Source organism: Trachinotus anak, unplaced genomic scaffold (assembly GCF_046630095.1).
Source record: "Trachinotus anak isolate AG129_WGS33_773 ecotype Australia unplaced genomic scaffold, CSIRO_AGI_Tana_v1 ptg000028l, whole genome shotgun sequence".
NCBI lineage: Eukaryota > Metazoa > Chordata > Actinopteri > Carangiformes > Carangidae > Trachinotus > Trachinotus anak.
The window spans coordinates 1,842,634-1,859,449 of NW_027273879.1; the positions used below are offsets into that span (position 1 = coordinate 1,842,634).

General features: G+C 42.9%; 1 protein-coding gene across 4 annotated transcripts in view; it reads left to right on the forward strand.

Annotated features, from left to right (window-relative positions):
* LOC139611019 (membrane-associated phosphatidylinositol transfer protein 2-like) overlaps positions 1 to 16,816 on the forward strand; it is a 55,561-nt gene that overhangs the window by 23,549 nt on the left and 15,196 nt on the right. For 3 of the 4 annotated variants that reach the window (XM_071465238.1, XM_071465241.1, XM_071465239.1), the window contains 14 exons: positions 5,211 to 5,425; positions 7,445 to 7,566; positions 8,035 to 8,268; positions 9,404 to 9,754; positions 10,532 to 10,627; positions 11,688 to 11,792; positions 11,894 to 11,958; positions 12,222 to 12,278; positions 13,645 to 13,735; positions 14,425 to 14,578; positions 14,694 to 14,883; positions 15,004 to 15,123; positions 15,692 to 15,903; positions 16,264 to 16,439. In XM_071465238.1, the coding sequence (XP_071321339.1) occupies positions 5,211 to 5,425; positions 7,445 to 7,566; positions 8,035 to 8,268; positions 9,404 to 9,754; positions 10,532 to 10,627; positions 11,688 to 11,792; positions 11,894 to 11,958; positions 12,222 to 12,278; positions 13,645 to 13,735; positions 14,425 to 14,578; positions 14,694 to 14,883; positions 15,004 to 15,123; positions 15,692 to 15,903; positions 16,264 to 16,439 (2,188 nt within the window). The remainder of the gene's footprint in view (positions 1 to 5,210; positions 5,426 to 7,444; positions 7,567 to 8,034; positions 8,269 to 9,403; positions 9,755 to 10,531; positions 10,628 to 11,687; positions 11,793 to 11,893; positions 11,959 to 12,221; positions 12,279 to 13,644; positions 13,736 to 14,424; positions 14,579 to 14,693; positions 14,884 to 15,003; positions 15,124 to 15,691; positions 15,904 to 16,263; positions 16,440 to 16,816) is intronic. The other variant, XM_071465240.1, reaches the window with a different exon arrangement.

Below are 16,816 nucleotides of genomic sequence, written 5' to 3' on the forward strand. Positions count from 1 at the left end.
AAATCAGTCAAAAGCAAAAATGTCGGTCTGGTGGTGGTTCGAGAGGGAAAGTCAGAGGATCATCAGAGTCATTAGGACCATGAATGCCTTTTTTAAGCTTTCTTTAGGTATTTATAAGCTTTTATTCAGAGGACAGCGCAGAGAGACAGGAAATGGGCAGAGAGTAGGGGAATGACACGCAGCAAAGTCGGCTGAGAGTCGAACCAGGGACTTGTCTGGTTCTCGTCTCAGACCGTGAATGTCTGCACCAAAAAGTGAAATTAAGTGAAACATTTCCTGTTTTATCACATTCTGCTTTTTAACGATTTATTTAATGGAAGCATTGACCTGACAGTTTGAAACATGAGTGTTGTCTGTCGGCAGTTTCAAACTAATGGGAGGGGGGGTACGAAAGCTCCGAGCAGCTGCTGATAACGTTTGATGCATGAGGTTCTGCTGTGGCTCCGGTAGGAACGAGACGTGGTCCTGAGGAGGGGAGTTGTGCGCCACTGGTTTATGCTAACCTTGTGGTGTCACATAAATTATTCAGGGACGGCTCAGCCCGGCAGAAACGAGACCCTCGGCAAAGCCAGACCCATTATAATTCCACAGACGTGGTCCTGAGAGCGTCTGCTCAGCCCAGGAGCTCTTCTCAGATTGGACACGGGCTCTGTTTTCTTTCACTTCTTCTCCTCATCTTTCTTTCTTCCTGTCAGCCTCTGAAACCCTCCCCTCTCTCTCTCTCTCTCTCTCTCTCTCTTTCTCCAAATTGTCTTAGGCTCTTCAAAACATTTCTTTTTTATATTCAGATTTCTTTTTTGTCTTTGTATGAACCTGGATGAGCGCCTCTCCACACAGCCCAGTCCTGACTCATCCTTCCCTCTGTATATAGTCGGCTGCTCAGCTTGGTTCACATTCAAGGACTTTAAGACTTTGATAACTCCTTAGTCTGCAGGTCTTTTATTTTACCAGTAATTACCAGCTGCAACAGCAGGGCTGGTATTGTTTTCAGTGTGTGTGCGTGTGTGTGTGTGTGGTCCTGGAGATACCTGCTGTAGCAGGAACTACCACAGAACTAGTTCGTACTTTGCAGGTGTTTAAACGTCTGTGGACAGGTTTGGTCACCAGTGTCACAGTTGTGCAAGACACAGCCACGAAACTTACAGGTCTTTTAGAAAAAGGTACTTTACCACAAAAACTTCAACTGGATGGACTGACCCTGGTGGTTCCTCGTCTTCTCCTGCAGCTCCATCACGAGGTGCAAAGTTAACATGATCCATCTGTTTCCTTCTGCCTATCCGAGGTTGGGTTGAGTGGCAGCAGTAGACCAGACCTCCCTCTCTCCAGCAGCAATTTCCACCTCCTCCTGAGAGATCTCGAAGCTTTCCCAGCCCAGATGAGATGTATAATCTCTCCGGCATGTTCTGGGTCTACCCTGTGGCCTCCTACTAGTTGGACGTGTCTGAAAGACCTCTTCTGGAGGCATCCTGGCCAGATTCCTGAACCACCTGAACTGGCTCCTTTGACAAGAAGGAGCCCAGTCGGACACAGTCCAAAGAAATTACCTCCCACGACCCCTGGCTTCGTAGACTAGCTCTCGTTAACGTGATGCTACAGTAATATATAACCACTTTTAATGGTTATTTTTTATATATATATGCCTCTATTTATATTGCTACAATGAGCCAGAAAACATAGATGAAGCGTTGCAACAATGCACCAAAGAACAGATTCGCAGAGCTGCTCGAATGGCTGTAGCCTCCTAGTCTTCTTATCTCCTTTCATGCTTCGTGTGTGTGTGTGTGTGTGTGTGTTGTCTGATTTGGATGAAAGCCAAACACCAGAGCACACACACATCCTTCACCAGCAGACGCAGCATCCTTGGTTTCCACGTGTGTTGCACAAGACAGATGTTTTTGAGTAAAGCGCTGAAGGCAGCACAGAGGGAAGTGAAGGTTATATTACAATGAGGTTGATACACTGACTGGTTTCCTTAAAATGTTCACTTAAGTATTTCAGGTTTTCTCTCATACTTAAGGAATCACTTAAAGTTTGTTGCACAAAAGACTTTAGCGAAGTTCCTGTCAAAACAAGAGGAAGATGAGGGAGCAGCACACACCTTAAATGTTTAATGTTGCTTCCCAGAAGTGATAACAGGAAGGCTATCACAAGCTAATGGAAACAGAATTTTACTGCTGTAAAATCTCTTTCAGTGCTGTAAATTATCTAACTTTTTCCTTAAGGAAACGGTTTGTAGAGAAGTATATCCCTCAGCTAAGGAGAAACTAAACCTTAAGTGTCCTACTCCAGTAGAAAACTTAACTTCAGGTCTTCACTTTGTGTGTTGTTTGACTGAACATCGCTTCACGTCACCACTGTTGTTTTCATAAACCTCCTCAAAGTTCCTGTGTAGTCGACACCTCAGCTCTCTGCCCTGGGCTCCAAGATGTGTGTTATTAATACCGATCCTCCACGCCGTCTCCCTCCCGTGCTCTGCAGCAGAGGAGATGCAGACATGCGGAGGGTAATTTAAGGCCCTCAGCTCCTCACCTAAATTACATTACCTGCTAGATTACAGCAATTTTCCAGCTGTTTGCCTCCTCTGACCTTCATTACTGATATTACCTCCCTAAAGTCTTCAGGAGAGAGAGCTCCGTGTTCAATCTGAGCGCTCGTTCTTGACCCCGGGCACCCCACTCTTGCTGTTAATAATGATCGCGATGATTTGTATTCACACGGTGCCGTTCCTTGACCCGCAGCACATTACAATGGAGGGAATAAAACAGCTTTTCAATCATTGGTTTGAAGCCAGGATACGGTATCTACAGTGCGACAGTGTTCGCACGGACTCAGCAACAAGATCAAAAAAAGATTTTATTCATTTATTGAAATTGCAGGGCATTGGGTGATTTATATTTAGCCCCCATTTATATTTGTAACATAAAACAGACTTTAACCAGTGAAAGTACCTGCTCCATCATCAGCTCCATCATCAGCATCTGTGTTTGTATCGAGGCTGCTCCTGATAATTACCTGTCAGTCTGAAAGCTTTCACTTTTACCCTGGATTCTCCAAAAAGTCTGAGGGTGACACGTTGGAAAAGTTATTCTCGTCCTCAGACTGATCTCAGTCGTCATTATTAGATGTCTGAAAGCTGATGAATGATCATGTTGAAACAGAGAGAGTTAACAAGAATAAAACTGAGGTCCTAATCTTTGGCCTCTCTACTACTCCACAACCACAGTCAACGCTCCTGGGCCCCTGATATTGAATGTTACCTCCCATGCATGAAAGTGTTATCAGTGTTATCTCTGTAAGAATCAGTCAGTCAGCCTCATTTCACCTGCAGCTGCTTCAAAATGCAGCAGTGAGAGGACAGACCATATCTCCCCTGTACCGGCCTTCTCTTCTGCTGATCAATCACTGGGTATTTGCCATCACTGGCTCTAAACTGTGGAATAGTTTGACTATCAGATCTTCTTGGTCGCTTCTTTACTTTACTCTTCACACAACCTTGACAAATTAAACATTGATTGAAAGCTTTAAGTCTGAATTTGTTCAGACTTTGAGGCTGTGCCTCCAAAGTGTTTGCCACAAAGACGGTAAAACTACAGGCCTCAGTTTTTCCTTTCTTGAGACAAAAAGGCTCCGGTTTGTGCCTCTTGACTTTGGCTCAGTGTCTCTTTTACTCATTCTGTGTCCTCTCAAAGGAGACCGGGGTTATGACTGTAAATGAGAGGGCTGAAGAACCGTAACCTTTTTATTTTGGATGCATTATTTTCAGGCTTTTGCACAAAAATGGGAGCGTCTGGTAGCATCATGAGAACATTTTTTATTTGTTTGTTTTTATTCGTTCTCTGTGCAAGGCTTTTACATTTTTACTATTTTATCAAACGATAATTTATTCTTCTGCTTTTACTGATCTCCTTACATCCCTAATGTATCTGGGCTCCTGTGGATCAGTTACCAGCCATATAAGCTCTCTGTGCAGCTGAGTGCTACAGACGGCTACGGTCTAAATGCAGAGCCTCTTAAGGAGATGTAGTGTGTTTATAAACTGATGCTGTAATCCCAAACTCCCTCTGTGGAGCAATAGGCTTAATACACGGCTCAGTCTTACAGGATCTGAGGGGTTGAACCATCTGCTGCCTTTTATGACAGGATGTTACACACTGGGCAGAAAGGAAAACCACTGATTCACCTCCTCTGTGCAGTGAGTCTGGCTCCGCTCCCTCACCTCAGCCCATCTGGAAGATTTTTGTGGCGATCTCTTTTTCCACTTTGCTGCGTCGTCGCTCCAGCTCTGTGATGGAGGCGGCGCTCACAGGGTTCTGAATGAGAGACAGGAGTGTTGTGCAATGGAACCAAGGCTTTAATTGGAGGTAGCTGTAGGAAATGAAGGAGGATGGGAGGATGTGTGTCAGGGGACCAGAGTCTGGATGAGGCTGGGTGCACACACCTCTCAACCATGTATTTAATAAAATACAAGTCCGCCTCACTTTGACAGTTTAAGTTTGTTTTAGTCACTAAAACATAATGAAATATGATGTGAGAGATGATAAAAATGTTGATACATTCATCTCTGTTGACAATAACTAAGTACTTTTACTTCACCTGTAGTGACTGAAAGCTCCATGTTTAAACTTCTCCAGTGTTTTATCTGAAGTGTTGATCTCCAGCAGAAGATATATTTGTGGTTTTAAGAACCAAAAACCATCTCAGTGTAGTTTTACTTCTCCTCTCTCAGGCTTCTCTCTGGAGCTCTAGTAACAACAGGTCAGTCAGCCAATCAGAAGAGAGGATCTGAGGTGTCTCTTCTGATTGGCTGTTTTCTGAGTGATTGAAAAAAAATTTGGCAGATTTGAGGTAAACACTCAGAGAAACCAAATCCTGCAAGGTTGGATGGTGGGTCCAGGTGGGCGGGGCTTGGAGCATGGCTGAGAGCAGTGACTGCTTTGTTGTGACATCATAAAGTTCCAGAAGTCCTGACAGCTGGTTTTAAGGCTTTGTTTCTGAATTCAGGCTGTGTGCATTTCTCTGTGGACTGAGGCTTTGATACTTTCACAGTATTAATATAGAACCTAGACCTGCTTTATGATCACAAACACATGGACATCTACCTTTAGACTGTGTGAAACTTTTAAGTACAAATTCATGGTACTTGTACTATACTTGAGAGGTTCTAAATCCTCCTCCTCCCTCTGTCCTGTCATGTTTCTGGTGCCTTGTAGAAAAAGAGCAGAGAGGAGAGCTGTGGCGAGGGCAGCGGCGTGGAGATCCTGGAGAACAAGCCTTACGAGGACGGCCCCGGGGGCTCGGGTCAGTACACACACAAGGTCTATCACATCGGGAAACACATCCCGTCCTGGTTCTGTGCCATTCTGCCTCAAGCTGCCCTTCGAGTGGAGGAGGAGTCCTGGAACGCCTACCCCTACACACGAACCCGGTGAGACAACCACACAAAAAATGGGCCTGTATTTATCAAACTGCTCCTGGACTTAAGTGAAAAATAACAGTGAACATCCTTCACTTTCACTCCACCACTTTTTCTTTCTATTTCTGTTTATTTAGGCATTGAGGGGTTAATACAAACAGAATTTAGTTTCCTTTTATTTCATCCCTTTTAATATATTCATACATTATAAATATATATTAGATTGTTGTTAAATTCCCAAGTGAATTATTCTCTGAGATTTAAAGATTTCCCACAAATAAAATAAACTTTTGATGAAACTTTGTTTAAAGACCTAACGGCTGCACAGAGCTCGTCTCTGAGCAGACACGTGATCGGTCATGTGATCAGATGAGAGCTGTAAGTAGGAGGAATCTTATTGCTGACACTGAGGAAAAACTTTTTTACAGTGTCAGAAGTCTGACACACCGGGGCCCTGGTCTGAGCCTCACACTGCACATATTTAAGAGGAAAATGATTCTGTACACAGATGATTTTTCAGACTTTCCGACAGGAGACAGTAAAATCCTCCCTGTGCCTCCTGGGACGTTTTCTCCATGTGAACACTTGAGCAAACATCAGGCAGCTGGCCTCGACTAACACTGACCTTTTAGTAATAAAACCTCGTTAAAGGTTTTCATTATATGGCTCCAAGATTCATAAACTTGATGAATGAAATAACATTATCTTGATTTTGCTGAAGAGGCCGTTTCTTTATTCTGCTGAGTAATCACGTTTTCATTGGCTGCGACACACTGTGTCTGCCAACTGTGGACCAGATTTCACAGGATCTTCTCGTCGACTAAATACCTCTAAACTGACTCCAGCTAGTTTCTCACACCAGTGACATTTTATGCACTTGGCATCGAGGGCAGTACAGTAGATGCTGAAGCTCTGAGATCGGATCTGCAGGACTTCACAGAGGCTTTGTAGCTCCCGCAGCGGAGGGGAGGGGAGCAAGGGAAACTCAAAGCAACTGGGAACATGTTGTACCTTTATAAACTGTTATATATCATTTAAAGGCTATCCTGTTCAAATATTATCACAAATATTTACTTTGTTACTGTTATTTTTTACTTTAAGTACTGGAGTACTTGCTTACTTAAGTATTCACAAGTATATTTTTATGTCAATACATAGTTGTATTGTTCCACAGAGAATTTACAGAACCAGACTCTGAAACAAGCGCTGACTGACTGTAGAACCTGTAGAATAAAAACCTTGTAGAATATAATACAAAGACAATAGAAATAAATAATTAATTTAAGTTAATAAAACTGAACTGAATCAGCAAAAAATTAAATAAACTTCTACATGTTTTCTCAAGTTTTTTTTTTTTAATGCATTGATGAGGTTTGGTCGTGGTTAACACAGCAGACATTTAAAAGAAAATGAATCTTTCTTAATTTGTAAAATTTCCAACATATACTTAAGTCACATTTTTCAAAATAAAAGAAAATTCCTTCCACAGACTAAAAGCTCTGCTTCAGTTATGAGTACTAGAAATGTAGTGGAGTCAAAAGTACAATATCTGTCTTTAAGTGTAGTGGAGTAAAAGTCATAAGTTTCCAGTAAAAATAATACTCAAATAAAGTACAGATACTAGAAAAATGATGTACAGTACTCATGTAAATGTATTTTGTTATTTTTCACCCCTGGCAATACTACACTGTAAAAATACTCAGATACAAATGAAAATTCTTGAGTCAAAATGCAGAAATATTTCCACAAAAAGTAAAAGATCTTGTGCCTCTTTAGGGTGTTAAATTATGGAGTCCACAAGTGCCCAAAGTTGATATATATAAATATTTTTTATCTTAAACACAACAGATAAAAAATGCAGTTTTCTGGGCCACAGTTTTTCAGCTACGTAACACATAACACTTGTGTGTGTGTGCAGGACCTTTAATCCTCCGCTGTCCCTTTAGAAGCTGCCAGTAGTTTAATATCATTTAAAGATGATACTACAGTGGATTTCATCTTCTAAATAACAGCTTGTGTTGTGTTTCTCAGGTACACCTGTCCCTTTGTGGAGAAGTTCTCCATCGACATCGAGACATATTATAAACCAGACACTGGAAATCAAGGGGATGTCTTCAATATGTCGTCTGCTGAGAAGAGGCAGAGGACTGTGGGTAAGCAGAAACACAAAAACACCCACTCCCACTCCCACTCCCACTACTTTCAAACCTTAAACTGTGTGTTATGGATCCACGGGCCGGTCGTCCCGTCTTCATGAGCAGGATCAGACACCAAACGCCACAGTGATATTTGCAGTGAAAACACAGACGTAGAGATACAGACTGTGGAGTGTGAGAGCTTGTGTTGAGCCTCTGAATACTAAAATTCACCAGGGTGCAGGGGAAATATGCAGCCTGCACCAGAAACGTTCCCTGCAGGGAGTGATTACATAAAACACACACACACACACACACAGACACACACACAAACACACACACACACACACACACAGACACACACATGCACACACACACCTCTGGAGGCAGGTGTTCAGCGAGGACGTGGTGACATCTGTCCTGCTCAGACCTGCTCCACTTTCTTTTTGCATTTGTGTTACTTTGTGTGACCCTGCGCCCCTGCAGACCCCATAGACATCGTGAAGGACTACATCGCTCCTCACGAGTACCTGGCGGAGGAAGACCCGAAGCTGTACCAGTCTGTCAAGACCAAACGGGGCCCGCTGTCGGAGGACTGGATCGAGGAGATCAACCAGAATCCCGGTCAGAACCCCGTCATGTGCGCCTACAAGCTCTGCAAAGTGGAGTTCAGATACTGGGGCATGCAGTCCAAGATCGAGCGCTTCATACATGACGTGGGTAGGTCTGTGTGTGTGTCTCTGTGTGTGTGTCTCTGTGTGTGTGTGTAGACACAGACAAGAGGAAGGTGAGTGTGAGGAGAGGTTCCACCGCAGGTAAAGCAAATAAATAAAACACAGAAGACACGCGGCTGAGGAAGAGCAGAACGTGTGTGAGAGGCAGGAGCAGAGAGAAGTGTCTGGTTCCCTGAGATAACGGAGCGGACTGGATTAATTTCCTGCCAGTTCTGGGCTCTTTCTGCTTCTCGGCTGTGATCTTAGACTGTTTATTCACCCTCGCAGGCCTCAGCTCGCTCCCTCGCAGCGTTTACTTCCAGGCTAATGAAGCAGCAGCTGCCTCTGTCCTCATGGCGTCTTTCACACTGTGGCCTAATCACCACATCTTTTTTTTTTTACCCCCGCTGCCACTTAACCCTGCATGTTTTCATCAAACTTTGTTTTAATGCTAATGTTTTGGGCTTTTACTTCTTCACATATTCACTGCACCTCATCTGCATCAGGCCTGATTCATGAATATTATCACACATCAGCTCTGACGTAGACAATTTATTCTAAATTGTGCTGAAAGGGTCTTCGGGTTGTGTAAGGCAGCACCTTTGTTAATAATCTATTCAGCCATTTGCACTTTGGTGCTTAATTTCATAATGTGTTAGTGGCTCTTTTCACTGGATATTATTATAATAGCTTTCTGTATTTGCTAATTTGGGCTTTTATTGCCAGGTTGGATGTTTTATTCATGATCTGCTTGAAGGGTTTTAGGGGTTTTATAACCAGCTGGTGCTTGTTTTGTTCATCAAAGGAAGGAAGACGTTGATTAAAATGAAATCTCCTGTGACACGACAGAGACTGGCTCAGATATATACAGTGTGGCTCAGTATGAAGTCACATAGAGACAGGTTGGTTATCTGGTGTGAATGTAAGGTGGGAAAGTCACTCAATGAAACCTGATTCTCACAGCTGGAAAAAATGAAAATATACTGGTGGTGAAACAGCTCCAGAAAAATTGCAGTGACTTCCCAAAATCCTGTTTCATGAGCTCGATATATTGTTTAAGGTTGTTTCATTTTGTTTTTATGGATGTCATTAATTTTTTTCCTCACTGAAATGAATTTACATGCCGCTCTCCTTCCCTTCAGGTCTGCGTAAAGTGATGGTCCGAGCCCACCGGCAGGCGTGGTGCTGGCAGGACGAGTGGTACGGCCTGACCATCGAGGACATCAGGCAGCTGGAGCTGGAGACCCAGCTGGCTTTGGCTAAGAAGATGGCCCAGTACAGCCTCAATGAGGAGGGGGGAACGGAGACCAACGGCTCCTCCGTCAGCCAGGACCAGGAGCAGGGGGCTGAGACCGTGGGATCGAATGCAGAGGCAGAAGGAGGAGGAGGAGGAGGGGGAGGGAAGCTGGGAGATTCACTGGAGACACGAGGGGAGCTCACCAAGCAGTGGTCAACATCCTCCAGATCCTCCAACAGGTCATCCAAGAGAGGGGGTGAGGAGGACTTCACGGTTTTTATCTCAGTTTTTTTCTTTTTTAAAACTTATCACCTGATGCTAAGATTAATAATATAATGTGTCAAGAATTGTCGCACTATTTGTGTTGATATTTTCAAGAAAAATATGAGCAACTCAGTAATTAAGCAGGAACAGGATCTTTCAATTACATAATCACGTTACAGGCTCATACATACGGTTTATTTTTCATATGTACACTTTATTATATTGACAATTAAATCTCCAGTTGTTCTTTGTTGGAGCCATTTCTGTCTGATGGAAGCAATGAGAAATATTTTTAGAGATATTCATCCTTTGGAATTTTCTCCTGAACAATCAACCTCTGTTCCAGGAGTTTTCACCATCTCCACTGTTACCCGTCCAGAAAACAACACGCTCTCTCTTCAGGTTGAACTTTGCAGGATTTAATTTGCCCAAATTTTTACATCCAACTGTAATCTCCTGAAAATGTGTAAATCTTTTCACACCACCAGAAGATGTGGGAACAATTAACGTTCATGTTTCCACAACACCGCTGCCGAGCAGGAAGCTGTTTGCTCTCAATGTGAGGTGTCATATCACCACTAATTAAACTAATACAAACAAACTCTCCCTCCACCTCCTGGACTTCAGACTTCTGTATTCTGCTGTATAGTTGTAATATTACATGTTTATTGTCTTTTATCTTGGATCTATGAATTAACTTTAATTTAATGTCATGATTAAAGGACCCTCTGACCTGCAGGTGACCCCCCCTGTGTTTGGTTGTGTGCAGGTAGTCCATCTCACCAGAGCATCTCTGAGTGGAGGATGCAGAGCATCGCCCGGGACTCGGAGGACAGTACAGATGATGAGTTCTTTGACGCTCATGGTAAAATCATCTGTTTCTACCTGATGCACAATAAACTTAAAACACACTATAACAGCTCAGAAGCTTTACAGTGTATTTTAAACAAGCACAGTTTGTATAATGTCACAGATATTTCAGTAGTACAACCTGCTTCGTTTTGGCTTCACAGCATGTAAACATTGTCTTTACTGATTAGTTTAATGTGTCATATGTCTCAGTTTGGCTCTGCGCCTCTGGGCTGATGAATATTAGCTGTGGAGAACCTCAAGTTTCCCTCTTTAATCCACTTTATTCTCATTTCTCCTCCTAGTTCAAAGGCATTTCTTTGAATTGAAATGTTTAACAGTGAACATATTAGACGTCAGATTTATAGAGGAGTTTTTTTCTGTCTTGAAATTTAGGGAACTTATTGGATTGTCTCTTGGTTAATAAACATCTGTTTTCAGATTATTAATTAGTTATGGGATATTCTATTGGATGCATATAGTCTATAACAAAAGTAAGAAAAGAAAAAGGATGTTGAGAAGCGAAGGGTCCTTGGCCACGCTGTTCATTTACTGCAGACTTATAATACTTTGTAACTGCAAGGTTATTTTTCTGTAACTGGTGAAATGTTCTCATTTATCCTCTAAATAAAGAATTAGAATAAATACATAAATAAACGGCCCTGCTCTTTAAAACAGCTGCTAAAAAGTTCAGTGTAATTTTTAATGCACAGTAAAAAATTTGCTGCATGAAAAGCGTCTTCATGGCGGTCGATCGCTCTGTAACAAGGACGATGTTTTTCTACAAATTGTTGCAGCAAAAGGTTGAATAATTGATTTTTCGAACTGTTATAAATATTATAAACTGCTGTGAAGGATTTTGATCTGATAAACCTTCAAATGCACAAACTCAAACTGGATTTCCAAGGAATGAAAATGGCCTTAGAATCAGGACTTAGGAATTTCAGAGACCTGGAGGAGGTTTGAGGTTTCACAAAGGTCCAGTCCACCTTAAAAACAAACGGTTCATAATCAGGAGTCATTTTTGATTCAGGGAGAAACTGATTGTTACATTGAGGTTTCTGTTTATCACGCAGAGGACTTTTCCGACAACGAGGAGATGTTTGCCAAGGAGATCACCAAGTGGAGCTCCAACGAGCTGATGGACAAGATAGAAACAATAGAGGCAGATGAAGCACAAGGTGAGCAGAACGTGCCTCCACCTGATCCTGTGCTCTGATCAATGAAAAACTGGAGTAATAATAATCCATAATGACCGAGTGAATGAATCATGTTTTCACAGAAACTCTGTACCAGGAGTCGGGCGGCGAGTACGCCGTGATGAGTAATGAGGAGACGCAGATGGAGGTGCACTTTCTTCTCTATGTTCTCATTTCATTCACTGACGCTCTTAATTAAAAAGCCTGTAGATAATACCCCTCCTCCTAAATGAGCTTTCACTCATCCTGCTAGTGTAGTGAAATGAGGATCCACTCTCTACTGCAGTCGTCAGCTGACTCAGACGATTAAGCTTTTCTCAGTTTACACTCCCCGTGTGTGTGTGTGTGTGTGTGTGTGTGTATAAATGCTGTTTGTGTGTGTGTGTGTGTGTTCTTGCTCTTTGTGTGCAGGGGTGTGTCTCCGAAAGGCACAAACGTCAGTCCGTCAGGGTTTCCAGAAAACCAAATGTGAGTCTCAGCCTCGTAGCCAGGAGAGCGTGTTGTAGTGCACAGTGAGATTAGAAATGTTGTGAGTAGAACCTAGAGCACATCATAGAACGGGGACTCGCCTGGTAGAGCCCGTACCGTTTAGGCTCAGTCCTTACTGCAGTGGCGTGGGTTCGAATCCGACTCAGGCCCTTTGCTGCAGGTCATCCTCTCTCCCTTAACCCTCCTGTCTCTCTCTCACTGTCCCAATAAAACCAAAACTGCCCTAAAAAAAAAAAACTAGAAAAAAAGAACACATTATAGAACATGTGAGAGAACATTAGAATAGATAGAATTTGATATAGAACCCAGTATCTGTGAAGTGGTCGTGACTAAGAAGCAGTCCAACATAACTCCTGAGGCTCTGTTTTAATGATCCAGAGCAGATGGTCTGAAACGTGTGGCACAGTTGCATTCAGGGTGTGTCCATGTTGTTTTTGCTATTTTAAGGCGGGAAAACCAGTTGCTGCTCCAGGTGCATGGTTCAGAAGAGTTGCACTTAATCTCTTAATTATTCATGGGGACGTTTTTGGGTGTAACGTACTGCATCCCTGAACATCCCTTCAAATAACAGTGAACATTGATTTCAGAATTCAGGTTTTTGTTGGTCAAACACTTTCCGCTGCCTCAAGAAAGCAATGCGCCGACGAAGTTCCTGACCACACCTCGTAACCCTTCACTGAGGTTAGAAACAAACATTAAAGGCTAAATGATCCCAACATTCAGTAGCTGTTCTGGAGCTTTCGATCACATCGCCCGACCTTCCTCAGCGTGGAGTTTACTCAGATGTTTAAATGTCAATTTTTTTCTGAGCACTTGAGGAAATTCTGGTACTTCTTGTAAACACTGTGACTAAAAGTTCACTCTTGACCTTGGAAACAGCAGAAGATCTTAGTCCATTTAATAGCTTTTCTGTAGCTTTCTACTGCTACCATGATCAGAAATTAACTTTCAGTCTCAAGTCATTGACATTGTTTTTCTATAGTTTTTATTGTATTTTATTAGTCTTTAAGCAGTTATTGTTTTCATTATCGCTTCATCTGATTAAAGTGTCAGAAAATAGTGAAAAATAATGATGAGAAAAACTAAATTATCACATTTGAGAAGCTGTTAATGACTATGAATGACTTCAATGATTAATCGATTATTAAAATTGTTGTTGACCGATTTTCTGTTAATTGTCTAACAGATTTAGTTCTAGTATTTTCCCTGCATGTTCCTCACCTGTCTCCCTCTGTGCTCTTCTCTCCTCTTCCTCATGTACTCACTCGCTCCTTAATCCTCTAACCTTCTTTCCTTGTTCCCCTCCTTCGTCCCGTCTCCGTGTCTCCTGTCGTCTCACCTGCAGGATTGTTCGTCTCAGCAGTGTCTCCAGCCGTCCAAGATTCACGTCCTCATTCTGGTTCTGCATGGAGGGAACATTCTGGACACTGGCTCCGGTACAGCAACAACCTAATCCCGTCACACTGTTAGAGAAGTTACACTTCACACACTCTGAAATCAATGCACAGCTCAAAATCTCTAAGTGCTTAAAATCCCAAACCTATTGATCTTACCTATAGGATCACATCCTTCCAGCTGAAGCAGTGGATCCAAAGTTGTTTATCAGGACCAGGGCTGCAACTAACCATTGTTTTCTTAATTTTCCATTGTGGAGTTAATAAATGATAGTGGAAAAATGCCGAACACAAGTAACACAGAAACCCAAAAAGACATAACAGAGAGAGGAGCAGCTAATCCTGATATTTGAGAGACTTGAACCAGCAAATATTTGGTCGTTTCCTTTGATAAATGAAAACTCGATTATCAAAATTGATCAGATCAGATAACTGTTAAGAAGAGTAAGTGTCTAAAAAATATTCAGGTGCAAATCTGAGGGTTTGCAAGATAAATAACAGAATTCTGCTCACATTTTGCTCTATTTTTTCTAAATATAACTTTTCCTATGAAATACCAGTTAGTTTTACCTCTTAAATTCATCAGATAAACCATGAAGTTTGTTGACAAATGAAACTGTTACAAAGATTTTTATTTCTCTCTCTTTAAGGGTCACAAGTAGAAAAGATTTGGAACCACTGATCTAGCGTCCTGCAAACAACGATCAGGTTCTGTCCTTGTTTGTCTGCAGGTGAACAGAACAACAAACAGGGAGATGTAAACACACTGAGTGGGGCCTTTGAGACCGTGATGAGGGTCCATTACCCTGCAGCGCTGGGCCGCATCGCCATCCGGATGGTCCCCTGTCCTGCTGTGTGTGTTGACGCATTCTCCCTCGTCTCCAAGTGAGCCGTGGCCTTGAGTATTCAGCCTGTAATTCATGCAGGACCCGCTGTGCAGACATTAAACACACGTACATGTTGACAGACAGACGATAACTGCGTCCTCTCTGCTCCGCAGTCTGAGCCCCTACAGCTACGACGAGAGCTGCCTGTCCAGCAGTCAGGACCACATCCCGCTGGCCGCTCTGCCTCTCTTGGCTACCTCTGCACCACAGTATCAAGACGCTGTAGCAACCGTCATCCTCCGAGCCAATCAGGTGTACAGTGACTTCATCAAGTCTTTAGAAGGAGCCTCTTTTAATGGCCAGGTCAGTGTGATACCTGAGGGTGGGGTGAAAGCCTCACTGTTTCAGCCTTGGTGAAGTTGGTGCTTCATTTGCAGATGTGTTGATTTATGTGGATTCATGTTTTGGTGCTTTCTGATGCAGGTGTGTGTTATTGGCGACTGTGTCGGGGGAATCCTGGGATTTGATGCTCTGTGCAGCAGCTCTGTGACGGTGTCAGAAAGTCAAAACAGCAGCAGACGGGGCAGTGCCATCAGTGTGCAGGTATCAAACGCAGCGCTCACACAGCACGCCATCTGAGCAGCTCTCCGAGGCTGAACTCAGACACAACAATGCGCTCACCAACAGGCTGATGTTTAACAGGTGTCATGTTTATCACATTCATCATGTTGGTTTAATGTGTTAGCATCTTCTCCACTTAACTTCATTTTAATGGCCATGTGACCATTTGTTTACAACAGCAGTGCAATAATAATAATAATAATAATAATAATAATTATAGTAAACAATATTTCTAGACAGTGAAAAGCTGCATGTATCCCAAGGATTAGGAATTAAAAGAAAGAAATCAGAGTCCTTGCATAAGAAAAAGACAGGGTTGTTTTGGTTGACAGAAACCTGCAGAGCCCCCCACAGAGAGCAGATTGAAACAGATGCTGTTATTAATTACTAATTAGCATGAAATGCAAAGTACAGCTGAGGCTGATGGGAATAAATGGGAATGAATGGGAATGGATGGGAAGTATTGGACGAATTAAAATTGAAGTGAAGCGATTGTGATAAAAACTCAAAATACCCTTTAACTACATGCTCTTTTCATTCTGTCTCTCAGGACACGGACCTCCTCTCTCCAGGCATCATCATAAACAGCGTCTCTCCTTCCTCGCCATCCCTCGAGGGAAGCCGCCACCTCAGCCGCAGCAACATCGACATCCCTCGCTGCTCGGGGCCCGATGACCCCAAGAAACAGCTTCCGCGCAAGCGCAGCGACTCGTCCACGTACGAGCTGGACACCATCAAACACCACCAGGCCTTCCTGTCCAGGTGAGACACAGATGTGGACGCAAACGTCACAGACTCAACGTTAATCAAAATGTACGTTAGTCATTTGTAGTTTGTTAATTTGACATTAGACATTTCAGTCTCGCTGTCATCAATGAACTTCTCATCTTTTTATGTCTCCTCAGTATTTTTAGGTCACTGTTGCCTTTGTTGTGTACAGTTACCACGGTTACAGGGGCAACCATTTATATTGTGTACTCTTACATTTGCTAAAATATGATCAGCTCTTCATCAGAACAAACACAATCTATTTTAACCAATGACACAAATCATTGTCTTGTTTGTGTCCATATTGAAAACATCAATTGCACAGTGTGTGATTTTTTTTTTCTCTCTGTGCAGCCTCCACTCCAGCGTGCTCCACGGGGAGCCCGGATCACGCCGCTCCAGCAACAGCACCATGTTGGAAGGCGGCTCCTTGGGAAAGTTTGACTTTGAGGTGACTGACTTCTTCCTCTTTGGCTCTCCTCTGGGGTTGGTGCTCGCACTGAGGAAGACTGTGGTGCCCTCGTTGGACGGTGAGCAAGATGTTCTCCCCTTCTTGTGCACCTTCCTTTTAGTTTATCACGATGCTCCTCATGCATTTCATAAAAAACTTCTAAAGGTCCTTTTTTCCAGATGAGCATGAAGCGGTTATTTGCAGTCTCTGATGTTTCTTCCTCTGTGGGATAAAAGTCTCCAGCAGCTGGAAAGCAGGTGTCAGAGGTTAAAGGTCGTGTTTCTGGTCTCAAAGGCTGAAAAAGATTTGGCTGCAGCATTTAAAAGAAAAAAGCCTCCATGAGAAAGACTTGATAAATACGTGATTGAAGACAGAGATCACACGGGCACAAATCCGACTGTATCTTGGGTCCTTTGGGGGATTACTGACCTGCAGCTGTTGGGTTAACATCTGGAC